Source organism: Scleropages formosus, chromosome 8, assembly GCF_900964775.1.
Source record: "Scleropages formosus chromosome 8, fSclFor1.1, whole genome shotgun sequence".
Taxonomy (NCBI): Eukaryota; Metazoa; Chordata; class Actinopteri; order Osteoglossiformes; family Osteoglossidae; genus Scleropages; species Scleropages formosus.
The window spans coordinates 1,701,579-1,721,029 of record NC_041813.1 but is presented as its reverse complement, the minus strand read 5'-3'; the positions used below and the strand labels follow the sequence as shown (position 1 = coordinate 1,721,029).

General features: G+C 48.7%; 1 protein-coding gene and 1 long non-coding RNA gene across 5 annotated transcripts; one reads left to right on the top strand and one right to left on the bottom strand.

Moving 5' to 3' along the window:
* The first annotated feature begins 200 nt into the window (after positions 1-200).
* On the top strand, positions 201-9,366 carry cdc42ep3 (CDC42 effector protein (Rho GTPase binding) 3). Of its 4 annotated transcripts, none has more exons than XM_029254293.1 (2): positions 201-279; positions 7,102-9,366. In XM_029254293.1, the coding sequence occupies exon 2, from the start codon at positions 7,380-7,382 to the stop codon at positions 8,286-8,288; it is 909 nt and encodes a 302-aa protein (XP_029110126.1). In that variant the 5' UTR covers positions 201-279; positions 7,102-7,379; the 3' UTR covers positions 8,289-9,366. The 4 variants fall into 4 exon arrangements, with proteins under 4 accessions (XP_029110126.1, XP_018593685.2, XP_018593688.2 ...); XM_018738169.2 differs by lacking the exon at positions 201-279 and adding an exon at positions 373-663; XM_018738172.2 differs by lacking the exon at positions 201-279 and adding an exon at positions 4,145-5,144.
* Positions 9,367-10,642: 1,276 nt separating this feature from the next.
* On the bottom strand, positions 10,643-18,087 carry LOC108925854 (uncharacterized). The gene is made up of 3 exons (XR_001965438.1): positions 17,899-18,087; positions 13,243-13,402; positions 10,643-10,903 (listed from the first exon to the last, which is right to left on the bottom strand). It is a non-coding gene; the product is annotated as an uncharacterized LOC108925854 (long non-coding RNA).
* Between the last annotated feature and the right edge of the window lie 1,364 nt (positions 18,088-19,451).

The window sequence follows — 19,451 nt, the reverse complement described above, 5'->3', positions numbered from 1 at the left end:
GCGTCTGCTGTCTGCCCACCAGACGCACAGAGCTGCTTTTATCAGATCCAGGCAGAACGAGAGAGAGGAAGTGAGACGGAGGGAGGGAGGGAGAAGGAGAGCCTGTGATCCACCCGTTACCCAGCTCACCTTTTTGGGGAAGACAGGGTTCCGAAAGCAGCCGCAGCGCTCCTCACGCCTCGGGAGCCACCTGGCCAGGAGTCCCCACCTCCGCAGGCCCTGCTCGCCGGGGGGCAGCGACCCGGCTCGGACCCGCGGATCTGCGCTCCCACCGGGAAGGTAAGGTAGACGTCGTTGAGGAGGAGAAAGGCGGAGGATCCCACCACCCGTAAATAGGTGGTGGGGGGGGGGGGGGGGTTAGGGTTTGGGGAGCAGACGGACAAGCACAGGTGCTGCGTTGGGGAGGTGTGTGTGTTTTTGTGTGTGTGTGTGTGTGTGTGAGGGGGGTTGTTCAGAGGGGTGAGTCTGAAAAGAATCCGCAAGCAGCTGTGCGCCAGCTCTCGCTAAGAGCCGCATTCCCCAGGGGGCCGAGGCGGGCGGCGGGCTGATGGAGGGCGTGTTGGGACACACCGCGGTCCCACTCTAACTACACACGCTTACGCACCTGGTGCTCCTCCAGAACGCCACTTCGGGGTGGGGGTCCACCACTGGCGTCAGGACAAGGTAAGCGTGACACGCGTGTCTTGGTGGGTCACGGCGGAACACCGGCGAGCGGGACACCGAGCGCCAGGAGATCCCGCAAGCCGGGAGCGTTCGGAGACGAGCGAAGAGCCCCGTGTCCGCGGAGGAAGGAGCCGGAGTTACGAGCGGGATATTCTGCTTCTCTGTACACGGTTACTTTGGCGGTATCTCGAGCTTTCGTACATTTCCGTTCTGTTTTTCCTGGCTCTCCTTTTCTGCGCTCGTTTCCTGTCGGGAGAAGTTCGAACATCTGCTCGCTTGTGCTCCGAAAGGAATATGCGAAGTAGCGAACCCAGAGTGTCAGCAATCCCTACGAAAGGCATGCGTGAAATGTCAGAGGGGCGAGTCCCACGCGTCCGCCGTCCCGCAAAGGACAACTCGTCCAGCTCCCGCGCAAACACTCGGCTCTGCCGCGTTACGCCGTTTGCGGGAAATCGGCCGTCGCGCTCAGTTCGGAATAACCGAAACGGTCCTCGCTCCACGTTCCTCTTGGAGACACATTCCTGCCAAGGACAACTCGGCACGGAGAGCTGCGCTGCTCTTGGCCGTTGGCAGTAAATAAAAGGTTGGAGGGAAAGACTCGCCCGGCAGAAAGCAAACTCCACCCTTCCATTCAGCACAGCAGTAGTAGTACCGCGGTCAGCTCTGGTTATAACCGTGGTAATTACCGCAGACCCACGGAGCTCGGCTGCCTTCATCTGAGGCCTGTGAATGTATCGCTTTCCGATCCAACCCGTACGTCCTTTACGGCCCTTCATCCTTCTCGACGTCTATCTTTCTCATTTTCCGAAGTTGTAACCCCCCAAACTCTTAACCATTAATAGACAATGAGGCATTTGAGGGGCGAAAGGTTAAAAAGTGTAACATAGTACATGGCAGTACATGTACCACCCGTGAGGGAGGTTTCGATCTTGTCGTCGTGCCAACCAGCCTGATCATCCTGACGTCTTTACATGATCCCCGAAATAGGAGCAAGCGCATGTTTCGGCACAACTCTCGAAGAAAAGCCTTCGTGCACCCAAAGGGTTATTGCAACGTTGTTTCGTCCTTAACAAACATTTTAAATCACTGCCTTCGCTGTTGGTCAGCGGACGCTGACCAAGAAACGCTCGAGATAAATAAGCTCGGAGCTGTAAACAAATTAAAATTATCTACATTTGAGTGAAATGTCAACATCGCTGATAGAGCCATCGCCGTTTCCCGATACGAGACACCGCTTAGTTGGGCCGTTCTGCGGAACATCAGTGTTGCGAATGTTTACTCTGCAGCGGAGTCACTCTGCCCTATTAATAAGCTGACCTAGATATGCTGTGCATGACTTAATTATGAATTTATAAACAGCGGGCTGTGTTGAGTTCATCTGAGCACACGTGCCAAGCACTGAGCCCCCCCCGCCACCATCCCGCGCCTTAATGCCGAGCTGTTGCTGTTATCGCTAGAATTAAATGACACCTTCTTGGATGCCAGGATGACAACTGCCCCCATCCCCCAGCTGAGCCATGCCCGTGTGTGATGTGACCCTCCCCCCACGGTCACTGCTTTATCTGCCACGCTTTCTGACTGAGGAATCAGTCACAAGTGTGAGAAGATGGCAGTGCCAGCGTGACCCACGGGGGCGGTCGGTAGAGTAAGAAAATGCCCATGTTTAAGTGCGCCGTTGACCCAGTTTACAGGAGAGGAATTTCGCACTCTTAACCAGGGTTAAGGGCTGTCCAGGAACACACTTGTTCGCATGAACACATTGAGGACACTGTGCAAGGATGGCGAAAAATAATTCACACATTTCACTCCCCTTCAGTGAAAAACATTGCATGTGTTCATGGAATCCCTATTTTGTCCTGTGCTCTTTCACCTTGGTTACACGGGAAAAACAAAGTATTTTAAAATGTTTGTGAAAAGTTCGGAGTTGGGAAGATGGATCGAGACAATCTTTTAACCATTTGCCGTTTTGAGGATTGTGGCGCCTTTGGGATAGAGGGTTCGAGTAACCCTTGAGGTGCCTCGCGATGGACTGGCGTCCCTTCCTGGGTGTGTTCCCTCGCCCTCCGGCCCTGCGCTCCGTGTTGCCGGGTTAGGCTCCGGTTCGCCGCGACCCTGCTTGGGTCAAGCCGTTTCAGTCAGTGTGTGTGTGCGGAGTAGAGCGTGGCTCTGACTTGTGTTGAGCAGCAGGGTTTGTACACGGCCACAGTGCGTCTGGACTCTATCGTCCACCCAAAGTTCTCCAGCAAAGAGCACGTTCCACTCTGACATCATGGATTCGGCGCTCCGCGGCGACAAAGCAAACCTCCCGGCACGCCTCCCTCAAATCACAGCACGAACCACTGGACCAGCTCAACATTCCCAGCATTCCCTGCAATAGGAGCCTCAACCACGTCTTCTGCATACTGTCGCCCCGAATATATCGGACACAGCAGATGTGAAGTGGGCACGAAGAAAGCAGCGCCTGGCGTACCGTTAGAGACATTAGTAATACTGTAAACATTTTAGATTTATGGATTAAGAGATTAATCGCCTCTTTATGTACATCATAGCAAAGTAATGAAGTACGAAAGACATTTTTGTGGCCAGTAATCTCAATATTTCTATATTTTAGCAACATTCGGAGGTGTAGAATCTAGTATTGCGCTTGTCTTCACTTTTTGACCCCTTCACATTTATTTTTGATTCCTCAGCTTTAAAAATACCAGAGGACACCGATGATCGTGCCATTCCAATAATTATTTAAAATATGAGCCAAGATATTTACATTTTAGCGTTTACAAAGAATTGCAGGAGATCTGCACATGGAGAAGCACATCTGTCTCAAGCGTATTAGACACAAAACTGCAGTGTAATTTCTTACCACGTGTTTGTGCACATGTGTATTAAATGTCGTGACATGAAAAGAGCTGCCAAAGTCAGTTGCAGATATGTTTTTACTGGATGACACGCTATTGTTTGTTCGTTCCAACACAAAGCCTCAGTGATGTGAGATGCCGACGTATGAGACAGGAATGATTGATCGCGGAGGAGATCAATGCATTTGTTCTGTGGCTCAAATCGCCGACCTTCATCTATAGATAGAACTGCAGAAATTCTGTGTGCTTGGAGTGTGTGTGTGCAGTACAGTGTCTCTGTCGCAGCAGGAACGGAATCCACGTGCTCTGCTGTGTGTCTCTCCGCTTCCCCGTTTCCTGGGAGGATTGACATGTGTAGCGATGCGTTTCCGTGTTTGATATCAGCAGAAATGGGGGGGGTGTCAGCTGGAGATGCTGTCAAGATTTACGGCAATCTATGCAGCAGAAAGAAAAAACTGTGTTAGTATTGGCCTTTCAATGGACTCATAGAGACACAATTGTCAGCGCAACCATTCGTGCACGCACACGCACACACACACACACACACACACACACACACACACACACACACACACTAACTGAAAGAGCAGTGTAGTGTCACCTTGCCAGAAATGGATGAGGGTTGGACTGCCACCTCGCTGCAATATCCGTGATCATGGCGTTTACATTAAATTGCTCCGCTGAAAGTTTCCCGGTGGTAAAAACTTGTAAATAATTGTAAGTTTTTTTTAATTCAAACCACACGTTATAAGTTGCTTTGGAGAAAAATGTGAGCTAAACATATAACATTTTTTAAAATAAGATTTTGTACTGATGCAGGCAAAAAATACTTAGACGCTGAAACTGTGTCACACACTGAACTCATCTATAATGAATTTAGCGCCACTCTGAGCGGCGCTACACTCTGTTTACCAGGGTACGTACTGTACTGTACTGTACATTTATTTTACAATGTTACGCCTCCTACAGGGCATTTATTCCCCGTTTTGAGACACAGCCTCAGCAGTTGCTCTAAGGGCAGAGGGCTCCACCTTCAAGGTCATTCTTCTCTTGCTGGATAAATCAGAGCTTTTCACACTTTATTAATGTATGTAATTATTAATTCAGCAGAGTGACGGTTTTCTGTTACGGTGCTTTCCTTATCGTCTCACATTCCTGCAGTCTCAGCAACGAACATGAGCTTCCGAGCGTTTAACCTCGCCTAACTCTGAAATGCGTCACCATCGATTTGATCCGAACTTGAGCACAATGTCACCTGCCAGACCCACTACAGTCTATCTGCATTTTGGAAATGAGCTCCTGATTCGCCGCTTATTTCTGGACTGAACTGCGAGGAAAATTACTGTTGTTATTTTGGAATTGAATTCAGTTAAACTTCAGGGCTTCTCTTTGTTTCTTTAGTTACAGTTGGACTATGTCATAAACCTCACATTGTACCCCTATTAGTGTGTGCGCATCATGGCATCAGGACATGGCTATGTGTGTATGTGTGAACTGAGATTTATTCCAACAGTGTGTCTTTGGAATGTGGGAGGAAACCAGAGCACCCGGAGGAAACCCACGCAGACACGGGGAGAATATGTAAACCCCACGCGGACTGTGCCGGGACCGTCGTGCCAGGAATAGGTGTGTGAAAAAAAGTGTCCAGAACAGGACCCCTGTACTGCAGCTCAGCGGTGGGTCCACCGAAAAGTTCACTGCTGGGTTTTTCCTTGGAAAACGAGTGCGTTTCCTCCGCGATAAATATTTGGAGAGGCTGTGAGCAGAGCAGGCCTGCGCCTTCGCACCGGCTGCCGGGCTGCCTTTGGAGCGTGCCGCACTCCGGCACCGTGGGTCAGCGCCCGGAGGCCCGCCGAAAGTAAACATGCCTATAAATGGACACGGGGGCTCCTTCCTCCCTAGCTTTGCGTCTTCTTCAAACTCCGTCTTTGCTCCTCGCACCTCCTCCTCTCCCTCCTGCTTCTTTCCGGTCTTTTTCACTCATCTCTCTTTTTTCAGCCTTCCAGTCGTCACCCCAACCTCTGCAGTTCTGCCCTCGCTCTACTTCACTCAGCCGCCAATGCAGTTGCGCTCACTGTGAAAATTTGACACGGACGAAAAAACGCTTATTCTTTCATCGATGTTTGTGAGCGTTTGTCTTCCCTGCCCTTGTCCCCATAGCTCTAAACCGCTGCAGCTCCCTGACTGTCGCCACGGATCCCCGTCTCCGTCCTTCCCCTTCCCTCTCTGCAAGTCTCGACAACAGCCGCCTCTTTACTGGAGACTGTTGAGAAATCCTTGAGTCCTGCCCCCACGACCCCCCCGGCCAGTGAGGAATTCGCATGTTTTGCATTAGCAGCTGTAAAACCAGAAGCTGGGGGCTGCTCTGCGTCTCTCTCGGAAGCTCTCCGAGATATCTTCCCGGGAAACGTCCCGCAGCCGTCATGCGTTGCGTCGAAGGCGTTTCGCGGTCGCTTGGGGATTTTCCATTGATCCGCTTCCCCATCACGTTTCCAGGTTATATCCAGAATTTCACCGCTGGGCTCGTTCGCAGCCGGGAGCTCGCGTCACGGCCGACGGGTCTGGAAAAAGCAAAGATTCTCTTATAAACTAATCGTGTTATCGCGTCTCGATGGAAGGACCGAGTTGCTGCGAAGGGAATCTTTTCAGAAGGGAAAACTCATCACCTGCTCACACAGTGTGTGCCTCTTGACATAAGGCAGTATGAAGGTTTTCATGTGTAGTTCTAAATTCCTGCAAAATTTCTTTAAGGAACAATGAAATACCATTAAAAATGGTGTTTTCCTAAATTCCAGGTTGATCTTAGATAATCTTGAATACTGCTTGTAATCAAATATCACTAAAATTTTGCTTTACGGATGAGGACACAAAGCAGCTACAAATGACAGCTGTATTTCGTCTAGAACCTTCTTAGGCCTGAACCGTAGCACCGAAAGTCAAGTTAAATTGAACGATATCGCATCTCCAGAAATAAAACAGTATGATGAAATCTCCACTATGAATGCGAGGCTTCATTTTTCCATGTTAATGAAATATTTTGAAATTCTCTTTTGTTTTTTTTTTTTTAAAAATGCTTTTTTGCTTCATTCCTAAATTATTTCGCTAAAATGTTGGAGAGGTTAACCCCACATGTTCACAGGAGGAAAATGATGGCAGGCAATGCAGGGAGGTAAGATGTGTAGCGCGCTGCAGCTCAACACTACGAACAGAATGTAAGAATGTGATTCTGCGATATGAATATTGACATTGCATTTATTTATTTAGCAGATGCTCTTCTGCAAACCAACGTACAGTATTAAGCGACTTCCAATAACGTACCCATTTATACAGCTGTGTCCTTTTTCGTGGAGCGATTTAGGCTCAATACCTTGCTCGAGGATGTTACAGTACGATGTGGGGTTGGAACCTGGAATGCCATGGCAGAAGCTCTAACCACTATATACTACAGTAAATATCACAATGTCACATTTATCCCATGTCAGACCCTCATTAACGCCTCTTTATTTCTCACTACTGTCACAGATTTTCATTGCCTCCGTACGTTTGCTCACCGTTTCGTTGCTCCGTCTCTCTGTCTCCTCAGAGAACCGGTCCTCCTACACCTGAAATCTCTGGGTCCCCGGGAGGTGCTGGGGGACCTCGTTCCATGGCAGAACATTGAAATAGACCTTCGAGGCTGAGCGGCCGCGAGCGCCGGGATTCTTGGGGGAAGTGCGACGCTCCCCGTGTTTTGAGAATGTAACAGTGGGCAGCTGGTGTCGCCCCAGGATCTATTCACAGCTCCCAGCTCCAAACAGCTGCTTTGGATCAAAGGAAGGTCTCTTTTTCCATTCTTCTTCAAAGTCCGTCTTCCTTCCAGCAATGCCAGCCAAGACTCCCATCTATCTGAAATCAACCAACAGCAGGAAGGGAAAGAAATGCCGGCTGAGGGACATCCTGTCCCCCGACATGATCAGCCCGCCGCTGGGGGACTTCCGCCACACCATCCATATTGGCAAAGGTGGGGAACGGGACGCTTTCGGCGACATGTCCTTCCTCCAGGGGAAGTACGACCTCCTCCCGGGGACGCAAGAGAAGCGCCTCCCTCAGTGCGTGGCCCACAACGAGTTCCTGAGGGCCCACAGCACCTCCGAGGCCCCCTCATTTGAGGCGTCTTCCCCGGTGCTGAAAAACGCCATCTCCCTCCCCGCCATCGGAGGTTCCCAGGCCCTGACCCTGCCCATCATCTCCACGACGCCCTTCCCTCCAAACTCGGACCCCTTTGACCGCACGGACCCGCCTGCTCCCAGCCTCCTGGAGAAGGACAGCGAGCTGGAACGTCTGGAACAGGACATGTTGCTGTTGTCGCTGGACGTCTTCAGCGCCAGCTTCGATCCGTCCAAGGAGGCCGCGAACCAATCCGGCTTCTGGCTCGACACTGTAGAAGTGCCAGGGGGCGGCGCAAAGAAGAAGCTGTCTGAAAATGGCCAAGTTCAGCCCCGCCAGAATGGCTTCAAAGTCACAGAGCCAAACCACAGCAATGGCAACGGCACCGTGCACCAAGCCACACAACTATGTGCGCATCGCACTCCTTGGCTGCACGGCGAGAGCGCCGAGGAGGACCAGATTAGCACCTTCAAGTATGAACTTCCTAAGGGAGACAGCGCCTCGCAGGATTCCCTTTCCAAGGCTTCTGGCTCTTTGCTGTCCCTCGAACTCGACTTAGGACCCTCCATCTTGGACGAAGTACTGAACGTAATGGATGGCACAAAAACTGAGATCAAGCTATGACTGCATCTGAGCGAAGAAGAAGGAAAAGTAGGGAGACGAAAGCAATATTACGGTGAAGTGCAGCGTACGAAAAGCCCGAAAGGCGAGATCCGCAGCGTACAGACCGCATGAGATGAAGAACTAAAAGTAGAGCTACACTGATTTCTTTAGACGAGGCATCTATCTTAGCTTTGATGGTGTCTTTCACTTTTAGTTTACCTTCCTGCCATGAGAAAGGTACGCAGCCTGCGTGTGTTCGACGACACCGCTTTTCGCGCCTTATCGAGCCTTTACTTTTTTCGATGACGTGTATGAAACCCTTAGCGTACTCAAAACCTTTTACGGTGTTAGAACTTCATCGTGGTACTGCTACGGACTTGTATGGACGATTTCATGCTTTGACTCTAGTGACACAGTTTGTAGCCTTGCTACGTTTCGATAACTATGCTTCTGTGTGTACGTCTGTTTTTTAGAGGCGAAAACCGTCTGCGTAGCTGAAAACGAGTACTTGCATCAAAGAATTTCTTTTCTTATTTATAAAACCCATGTTGCTACCAAATGGAACAATATTGCCATACACAGTTTTTATTATACCAGTATAATAAAGAGTTTTTTTTATAATCTTCTCCTTTAGGTTTCATTATATTTGAGCACCGTTCCTGCGCAATCCTGGGCGTCTTTTCCCGATGGGCTTCGCTTACGAGCTAATTCAACAGATGGAAAAATAACGTTAAGAAATGCTGAAGTCGTTTGCATTGCCTTTTTGCACGTACAGTAAGTTCTTCGGTGTTCCTGCCGCTGATGTTTTGGATGTTTTTTTAAGATCGGGCAAATTCCCAAGATTTCTCCGAGAGGGAGACGGAGGAGGCAGGGAGCATGAGCCGGGGGGCCGAGGGAGTTTCGCCTTCCTCTGACATTCCTCGCATTCCCATGCGCTACCCTCAGCGGTGGAGCCGCGCCGGGCCGGCCTGTGGCGCTCCCGCAAAAGGTGCTTACTTTGCTGGTCTGCGCGCGAACGACATTGTTCAAGGGGACGGAGGTACGATCTCTCCCGGTGGGGGTCCTTAAAATTCCCAACATTCTTATGCACAAGCACAACTACACAGGAGTAGCCATAAATTAGATGAATCCACTTGGGAGTTGGGGGTGTGGAGGGTTAGGGGTTAGGGGTTAGGGGTTAAGGGGACAGGCGGCGGTTCCTTTTCACGCTGCCCGGCCACCGCACAAAGCAAAGCGAACATCGGTTAAAATCGGTAATGTTTTCCCTCCAACGAGGAGCTCTGCCCTTCATCTCTGCCCGGGTGGTAAAAGTGCAGTAAATCCAGCAGAGGAAGTTCAGGTGCCTGTAATTGGGGCTCGATAAAAAGCGATCCATAACTCAAGTCCTGCGATCTATAGCAGATCTATGCGTGAAAAGCACCGCGGTAACAGCCTGTCTCGCACCAGCGCCGCGGTCCTCGTCCACAGGCTCAACTCCACTTGTAGCGACACGCTGCTTGTTCCTTACAAATACCTCTTATAAAAGGTAAGTTAGAACGAAGCAGACACCAGATAGGCAATGGAGCAGATTTTACCTTGATTTTACGTACTGTATGAAAACACGTGAAAACAAACAGATAATAACTGAGAGTCGCCGAGGCCGTCGATGACATCGCTGCCGTGCGTCATTCTCCAGCACCGCGGGAATGACGGCGACGTACTGCTCGGTCATCCTCGGGTATGAAGAGCGGAGGACGTGGACGTGGTACTTCGCGTAACCTGCGCCGAGGGACTAGTGGTCCCGCGCGGGCGGCAGCTTGTCTCCACGGACACCTCGTGATCTAGATGGACTGAGGGAAGGACAATGAGCGTTTCTAAACTTGTTCACAATGGCGCTCGTGCACAGCGGGACACGAGGGAAACGGACGGCAAACGTTGGGGCCGAAAGGGCTTCGGTTCGCGTTTCCAACAACACGAATACAACAGATTTTGTGGAACCCCTATTTTGTCCTGTGCTCTTTTTGTTGTTCGGCGGAGCGGACGGCGAGGACTCGCCGACCTGGTATGTGCCCCGCAGTCCGAAATGAGACACACACACACACGGAGTCCTCAGTCGATATCAGCCGGAGATAAATTATAATAGAAGTGACACTGATATTTTGTAGTCTGTGAAAAATGTGAAAAAAAACTTAGCTCCGTTAATTCAAAAAAGCAACGACTTCATGAAAAAACGTGTGAACGTTGCATTTTTTTACACCATTTATACCTTATTGTCAGTACTGATTTCCTTTTCATTCACATTTTTTATTCCATCCATCCATCCATCCATCCATCCATTTTCAGAACCACTTATGAATATTCTGATTTTTGATTTATTCCAACTGTTTTTTTCCTGGTTTCTTGAACATATAAGGAAGTTCATTTGAATTACCACAATATGCTGAAAGAACTCTTCTCCTCCTGTTTTTCGCTCTCCGCTATATAAAAAGATCTTCTTTGCACTCTGCCAAAGAGAAAATTGTGTTCTCAACTATCAGGTCCGTGCGACTCGCCGTTTCTCTCTTTCATAAGCATCTTCGGACAGAGCTGCGCTCTTCGACCCGGGACGGCTAGTATTAGTTCGTGTTCGCCAGCAGCCTTTCCCCATCGTGGCCCATCTTGTGGGACAAAAAGGAGAGAGACAAAAATGACAAAAATGACCGGGCGCCTATTTCATGGGCTTCGCCCACAAACACATGACAAAGGGACAATGTAGGCGGTCGTTTTCTGTGCGCATTCTGTTACCGGCAGCTCCTACAGCTCAGCTGCCCACAAGGACTTGGAGCAAACTCCTTCGGCTCATTTACATTTTTCTGTTTCTCTTTTCCGAACCGGAGGATGTGGGCATCGGAGCGCCGAATTAAAGAGCTTTGAAGCCGGCTGAGCCAGATAAGTGACACGCGAGATGGGTGACACTGGAGTCTTCCACCCATAACCCTCTAATTTTCCAGCCTTCTTTGAAATAGCAAACTGAAGACCATACGCTGAGGCTTCTGGATGTTTCTATGATTTGGACCGTTGCACTCTGTATTTACAGCCGATCATGGATTTCGTGGCGTTTCATGGGAAAACAGGACAACCGTGCTCGCAACTCGAGATCATTTTTTTCCATTCAGTACGTTTGGAATTAAGAGGGATTGGGATAAAAAGCTGCCGTGGGACCCTCCAGTAGAGAAGCACCCGGCTGCGTTCGCATTCACGTTCGAAGGGCATCTCGGAGAATAACGCCAAAAGTGCACGACCTCAGCAATGTGACGTCTAGCTCAACGCATAAGAGCCCAACGCTGTAGGCGGCTTGAAAGACAAACCAAATTATTAAACAGTTTTTAAAAATCGATTTCTAATTTTAAAACTAATTTTGGTGCTTTCCATGTGAACCTGCACGACTTTTTTGTCTTTACGCGGAGCAAACGGCTGGTAAACGGATTAAGAAAAAGAGCCGCAACGGCGACTCCTTTCTGTCGCAAACAGCCTGCGGAGGCGTTCGACTCAAAGTGAGCCAATAAAAGTGGGGAAATAACACAGCTGTCTCCTTCTAGCTCCCTCGATGCCTTTAAAAGCGAATGTTGTTGTAACACTTTGAGTAAAGGGCTCAGCAGAAGACACTTGTAATGCCTTCATATGCTTTGCATTATAGCTTCAAAAGAAAACCATAAGCGTCCTTAAGTGCTGATGTCAGCAATCATACATCGGTAGGTTTAAGACTCGCTGTGAAAGGGCCTTGATGATCATTTTGCAAACACCTCCGAACGCAACGCATCACGCATTCCTGAGCTGCGCGTGCACGTTCACGGAGGCAGCACGGCTTCCGAAGTTCCTGCGCTCTTGTGCGGAGCCTTTCGTTCGAAATTCTTCACGTTACTCTGTTTTCACATGGTCGCGGAGGCCGTTCCAAGGGCCGAAACAACAGTTGTTAACAGTCGCTCTCGCGCCAGCCGCACCTCTGCTCTTCGTCCAAAGTTCCCTCCGCGCCGCCGCTTTGGTGCCGCAGAAGGCGCTCGCATGTATTTTTACCGATCGAGTTCATCTCGAAGTCGCCCCGGACCAAGGCCGAAGGCCAAGTGAAGAATTAAAAGACGATAACGGAACCAACGGAGCGACAACGTTCTCTTCGGAGGGGACGGCCGGAGAGCGAAAGAGCTCTCCCGTTTTCGGAGGGAGCCGGAGCTGCCGGGTTTTTGATGAAAAGGCACTTTGGCGAAGGCCGGCGCGCCAAAGCAAGCACGCTTCAGACGGGAGGATTTTTCCAGCCCCGTCCAGCGAAAGCCTGGAATAATGCGTGGATTGTGCGGCGTGTGAGGTGCTACACACACTCTCGGTCAGAGCGCCGCCTGCATGCGCTCGCTTGGGCGCCGACGCTGGAAAAGTGAATCAGGTATTTCCACAGGCTCCGCACCTCTGCGCGCCGTCCAGAGGCGTCTTCTGGGGCACAAAGACTTTCTTGTGTGTTCGGTCCCCCTCTCGGACGAACCGGCACACCTGCGCCTCCCGAATTCTTCGGAAAATATGGCCGTGGTTTCACTTGCATTGCTCAGCAAGATACGTTTTACGCGACTTCCAATGAACTCTATGTAGTGTTACTATGAGCCCACACACCTTTTCGCCGCGGTGACTTACACTGCTAGATCCGCTACTTACGATGGGTCACTCATCCGTGCGTCAGTGGAACGCACACACCCTCTACAAATAAAAATAAGATAAATTACGATTAGACAGAAATAAGAGCTGAACGTAGCCCTCCTTCAGCCCAACACAAGCGTCGGGGAATTTACGTCGCGGGGCTATCGCTGAACGTCCGGGGCCTCCCAACCCCGCTGACTCGGGTAAGGGGATCGAGTTGACCTCGGAGACACCGCCACGCAGAAACGTGACTTCCAGCAAGGTGGCCGGGAGCAAGAGAGAAGCGTGATGAGAAGCAGGGGTGGGCAGCAGCGGTGGCTGCGGGGGGTGCGCATACCTTAGGGCCGCTCGCCGTGATGTGTTGACTGCTGTTTTGGCTGCCGTTGCCATAGAGACCATGTCCTGCTTCTGCGGAGTTCCACATCCCCCGCCCGGCGCACGGTAAGTCCAGGCTTTGAAGGCCAAGGGCCACAGGTTGGCCTTTGGTGCCACGTCAGCTGGAAAACAAGGTCGGAACGAGCAGATAAAACAAGACATTCCGGCGCAAGGCCTCAGCAGAGCAGCACGAGCACGATGTGCATCGCAGGTATGAGGTTCGGCTTCGGTTCTCCAAGGAACGAGACATCGTGTGTCTCGTTGCTTCCGTGTTCACAAGTTAGTCCCATTATTATGTGTGCGGAAGAATGTCTGTCTCTCTCTCTCACACACACACACACACACACTGTCTGAACCATTTGTCCCATACGGGGTCGCGGAGAGCCAGAGCCTAACCCGGCAACACAGGGCGTAAGGGGACACACCCAAGACGGGACGCCCGTCCACAGCAAGGCATCCCAAGCGAGACTCGAACCCCAGACCCACCGGAGAGCTGGACCCGGTCCAACCCGCTGTGCCGTGGAAGAACGTGATCCGTGAATTTGTGTGTGTGCGTTCAGCACAAAACAGATCAGGTCACTTTCTCATATTTGGTTTGGAAAGCAGTTGCTGTACAGCAAAGACAGGGAGGTTAGATAATTCTTTCGGGAATATTTTAATAGGCAACATGATTGTACTTACTGTTCTGTCATTGATCCACTTGATCCGAGACCACTTTCTGAGCTTTACAGCTTGAAATCCGTAAGAAGAAAACGAAATGTGCAAACACACACACACACACACACACACACACACACACACACACAGTATTGAAGAAGCACAGAACCTTTCCGTTATGATTGCTACAGTATCGCCAAGAAAGTGCGAAGGTGAAAACAAAATTTAAACCTGTAAATAGCAAAAGTGCTGCTGTTTGGGATATTTAACAAGAAATAAAAGAGCTACTTTCTGCAAATTCACCTCTTGCTCAGAGACAGAAGTCAGTACACTAAACTGGAGACCTTAGAATAACTATCCCTTCTCGTGCAAATGAATCTGGGCGTAAACAAATCCCAAATATTCTTCATGTGCGCACTTAATTTTAACATTTATGTTTGGCATGTGCAAAGCATGCATCAGTCAAATGTTTGAGTACACCTGGGCAACACTCGCGTGGGACAAACTGGACGGAAGGGTCAGCGGAAGGCTACACACACGTGTCCTTCATGTCTAGGAGTAGCTGCTGAAGATCTGGGAAGATCTGGGAAGGCGTGTTGACTGATTTCCTGCCCAAACGTGTTCATAGAATTTCTTGTGAGTTTCTAGCCAGTGTACTGATGGAACTTTTGACTTCTACTCTACTCTGTGTTTACAGTTACCCGTAAAATTTGGTGAACTGAGGCAGTTGCCTAAGGGCATTGAAGTTTTGGGGGCACACAATTTTTTTTTGCCTAAAATCAAAACATACATTGTAAAGCAAAAATTAATTAATAGAAATCTGCCTTAATAATAAGCAGCCATTTTATTAGAAAATTCACAATTTGCAAATCCTTGTATATTATGGAAACATTGTGCGATGCGCCCCCCACCCCGTGTCCTTGAAGTTTCACAAGTTTCTATGAAGGTAACATTTTTTATTAAATAAACCGTCAATCTACACAGTAAATAGTATATATCTCCCGATCCCCTCAATAAACGTTAATCTTTCGGCTTTCGATCATCAAGTATCTCTGTGCATTTATAAAGTTCTCATACATGTCATCAGAAATACAGTGGAACCTCGGAACTCGAACCTAATTGGTTCCAGAAAGGCGTTTGAGTTCTGAATCAATTTTTCCCATAAGAAATAATGTAAATTGGATTAATCCGTTCCAGACCCCCAAATGATTGCCTATTTAAACCTATATACATACATGCGGCCTGATGCTAAAACCATAAATAAAAAGTGTAAAAAATCTATTTTTCCCATAAGAAATAATGGTCTGGCCAAGCTCGCTGCGGCACCACGTCCCCGTGCTATGAACAGAATTTTAAAAAATTTTTTACATTTTTCTAAGTAGTTAAATGTGTATACATTGCAGTCTAGCTTACAATATACAGTACAGTATATAACAACTACAGTGGAACCTCGGAACTCGAACGCTTCGGAACTCGAACAATTCGGAACTCGAATGAGTTGTTCGAGAAAAAAATATCTCAGAACTCGAACGAAATTGCGGAAGCTCGGACCGTTCCGAGGTTCCACTGTAATTACATAAAAAATAATGTATTTATAAAATTATTTTTACCCTTATGGTTTGTATGGGTGTATATCTAGAAAAAAAAACTGTTTTGTCATATACATACAGTATATACATATTTAGAAACTTCTAAAAATATATAATAAAAACTCATCCATCCTTGTAACCTTCTAGTATCAGTAACTGAGTGTCCACTTCAGGTTTGCAGGAGTTCAGAGTAAAGGATGTTTAAATCATTGTTTAAATCAATACAGTGGCCTTAGCGTTCCGTTTTCTTTTTAAATGCATAAAAAGCGAAATTTTCTCAGATTCTCCTTTTAACTCATTTAAACTGTTATGCTGTGATAAATATGACAAAACGTGATATAACACCGCACAATGTGCACCCCACAGAGTTCTCCCTGAAGCTGTAGGAACTTGCTTGGTATCTGTGCAGTGATTCCGGACACAAAGGGGCCGCAAAGTTTAAGGGGTAAATCTTACAGCTCTCGCTTGGCAGCCCATTCTTATGATTTATGGCTTTTATAACAAAAATACTGTGAATTACTCATATTCGCCCAGTGTGAAAAGAATCAAATATTTCCGCGTGAACAGAAGAATTTAAAATGTCCTCATTGGCTCTCAAGAGGACGCAGAAACAGTAATGAAATAGTTTCATGTCAGAATATTAAATTAGCCATTGCCAATAACGTACACTCTTATTTTATTTCATGAAATATTTGAGACACACACCCCAGTCACCTAATAACTGAAGAGAATGTGATTTAAGAAGCATCGTACCACTTTACCCGGCTGTTATAAAGTAAGAACATTACTTTTCTAGTACCGATCCTTAATATTCTGCAGCTTTCTAACCGTCAACGAATATTTGCCAATATCCTGACATTGTAAATTTCAAGGTTTGTTCATGATACTGAACAATTCATGCCTCCACGGTAGGGAGGAACAAATCCAGCCTTCCGGAGAAGAGGGAAAGTTTCCAGTTTCACCTTAAGTATTGAACAATGTGGGGGTGTGTTGTTACATTTACATTTATTTATTTAACAGACGCTTTTCTCCAAAGCGACTTCCAATGAACTCTATGTAGTGTTACTATCAGTCCACACACCTTATTTACCGCGGTGACTTACACTGCTAGATACACCACCTACACTGGGTCACTCATCAATACATCAGTGGAACACACACACACACACACACACTGGGTGAACTTGAACAGCATGTCTTTGGAGTGTGGGAGGAAACCAGAGCACCCTGGGGAACCTCACACAGACACAAGATGTGAACTCCAAACGGACTGAGCGGGGGTCGAACCCATATCCTCTCGCACCACCCAGGTGCTGTGAGACAGCATCGCTACTCGCCGTGCCCCACGTTCACGTAAATGTGTTTGTCACTTGCGTAGTAAAAGGTAAAAGCAGAGAAATGGTAGTAACCAGCAAGAAACAAGGTATGCGCAGAGTAAAACGAAGGTGTGAGGTGTTTCCTTTAGGAGTTCCCTGCGAGCAACAATAAACCAGGAGCCTGTAAGACTTAAAAGACATCACAGTATCGGCCCCCACCCTCAGTCAACGTCTTCAGTCGGTTCACGTCCGCTAAAAAGTCCGTCAGATGAGACACAAGAAGCTACGAAGCAAAAGAATGTATAACCACAAACGCAGTATTTCACCCGGGAAGTAAATCACATGTGAAGCTGTCATATGAACGGTTGATCTTTTTGGGTTGGAAAGGTTCACTGGACAAAAAAAGAAAAAAAGAAAGAAATATGCAAACGTGTATGAAGTTCTACTTCTGCATCATACATTATCGCTTTCGAAGGATATTTGAGATCCTAGCGATGCAACAGCATGCGGCCCTGGCAGGCGCGGTTGGGCTCCCGCCGTCGAACCAAGGCGAGACACGCGGACGGGGACGGTAACGCTTCTGTAAGCAGGAGACAACACGCAGATGGAGCAGTTCGAGGCGCCGCGAACCTGAGCGCAACCCGCCGCTCCGCTTTGTTACGCGGGCAATAATTTGTGTTGGAGAAGAGGAACATGTTTCCTTTCTCCGCTTTTTCACGTCGAAGAAACTTAAGGGTTCGGGTCAGAGGGCCGCATTCCTCCCGCGATGGCGGAACCTTCGCTCGTTTCTGCCTTTTAAGGTAAATCCTCCCGTCCCGTGCGTCCCCTCATCCGTCGGCCCGGCCGCCACATCCGCAACACATTTCGAACGGGTCTTTCCGAGCGCCCCGAGACCCCACGGCTCGCGGTCACGGAATTTCTGTCACCCAGTACATTTACGCAACATGATTTACCGCGTTAATTCGCCGCCGTAACACCGAGCAACGGACACGTCTCAACTTCGTTTCTAAAGCCGAAGGCACAAACACCTCAGCGATTCACTTTCTTTGTATTTACCTCTAAAGCCCCGTAATAAAAAAGGAGGACACGACACTGGAAGAAAAAAAAAAAGTGTAGAAAGCGCACAAAGTTCTTCCACATCTTACACTCAGAGTGTGTGTTTGGGTGAACGAGACGCTTTCCCCTAAACCGTGGACGCTACCGCAGCGCCTTCAGCCTTGACGAGCGTAAAATGACGAAAATGACGATGAAAACATGTTACCACGCAACACGGCACAGAGATGAAGTGCAAAGGGACTAACGCTGGGCTCAGGGAGGGGACCAGATCAACTCCTGGTGTTTCTGCAAGGAAATAGTGTGAACAAGCAGTGCCCCCTTCAGGTTGACGGTCCCGGCATCGGTCCGCATTTCACACATTTCCCTGCACTAAGTCAATGTGTTTTCAACTGTGCTTACATACATAAAAGACATAAACTTTGGGGTAAAAAACAAAATATGCATATACTGTATATTTACAGTATTGTCACGTCCACACCCACAACTCAATCGACAGCACCCGACTCCAGTTCAGCACCCACCCTTTAAGACACTCCGCAACTCCCAGACCTTTGCGGAATCTCGTCAGGGACGACCGCCCTTTCTTGTGACTCTTCGTTCACGTCCTCCGCTTTCCGACTCTTCGCTTCGTTTCCCGACCACGTCTACGGATCTCGTTCCTGTCCTGCTCGCCGTTCGACCGACCCTTCGCTAAGACCCCTGACCTCGGCCACGGATCTTCGCTCTGACCCTGACCACCGTTCGACCAACCCTTCGCTAAGACCCCTGGCCTCGGCCATGGATCTTCGCTCTGACCCTGACCGCCGATCGACCGACCCTTCGCCTGTCTCCGGACGAACGATGCTGCACTTGGGTCCAGTCGTCCCAGGCCCCTAGGGTGTGTGTGTGTGTGTGTGTGTGTATTTTATATACGTCTACATATATATGTATGTATATATATGTTTAGGATGTATGTGAGCTGTACACAAACACTTCACCCTTCAAACACTGGGAGTGCTGCACAAATCAAAACCCTCAAAAGATATAATCCTGCTCATAGGAAACATTGCGCCTGAGCGCTCCGACTGTATGTGGGTTTCCCGTGTTACATCACGGGTGTCGGGGTAACACAGCGAGTAGTGCTGCTGTCTCACGGAGCCTTGGTGGTGTGAGAGGACGTGGGTTTGATCCACGCTCAGTCTGTGTGGAGTTTACATGTTCTCCCTGTGTCTGCGTGGGTTTCCTCCGGGTGCTCTGGTTTCCTCCCACACTCCAAAACCGTGCTGTGAGTCACAGAGAGAGTGTGTGTGTGTGTTCCACTGATGTATGGATGAGTGACCCAGTGTAAGTAGTGTATCTAGCGGTGTAAGTCACCGCGGTGAATAAGGTGTGTGGGTTCATAACACTATGTAGAGTTCGTTGGGAGTCGTTTTGGAGAAAAGCAGCTGCTAAATAAATAAAAACACATTAACGCTGATGGTGTCGAGGTGACTTGAGCAAAAGTTACACAAACCGAGATATAAATTCACCGGTGACCTGCTTTGTTAGCCGTTTTCTGCAAAGGCAGCGTGACT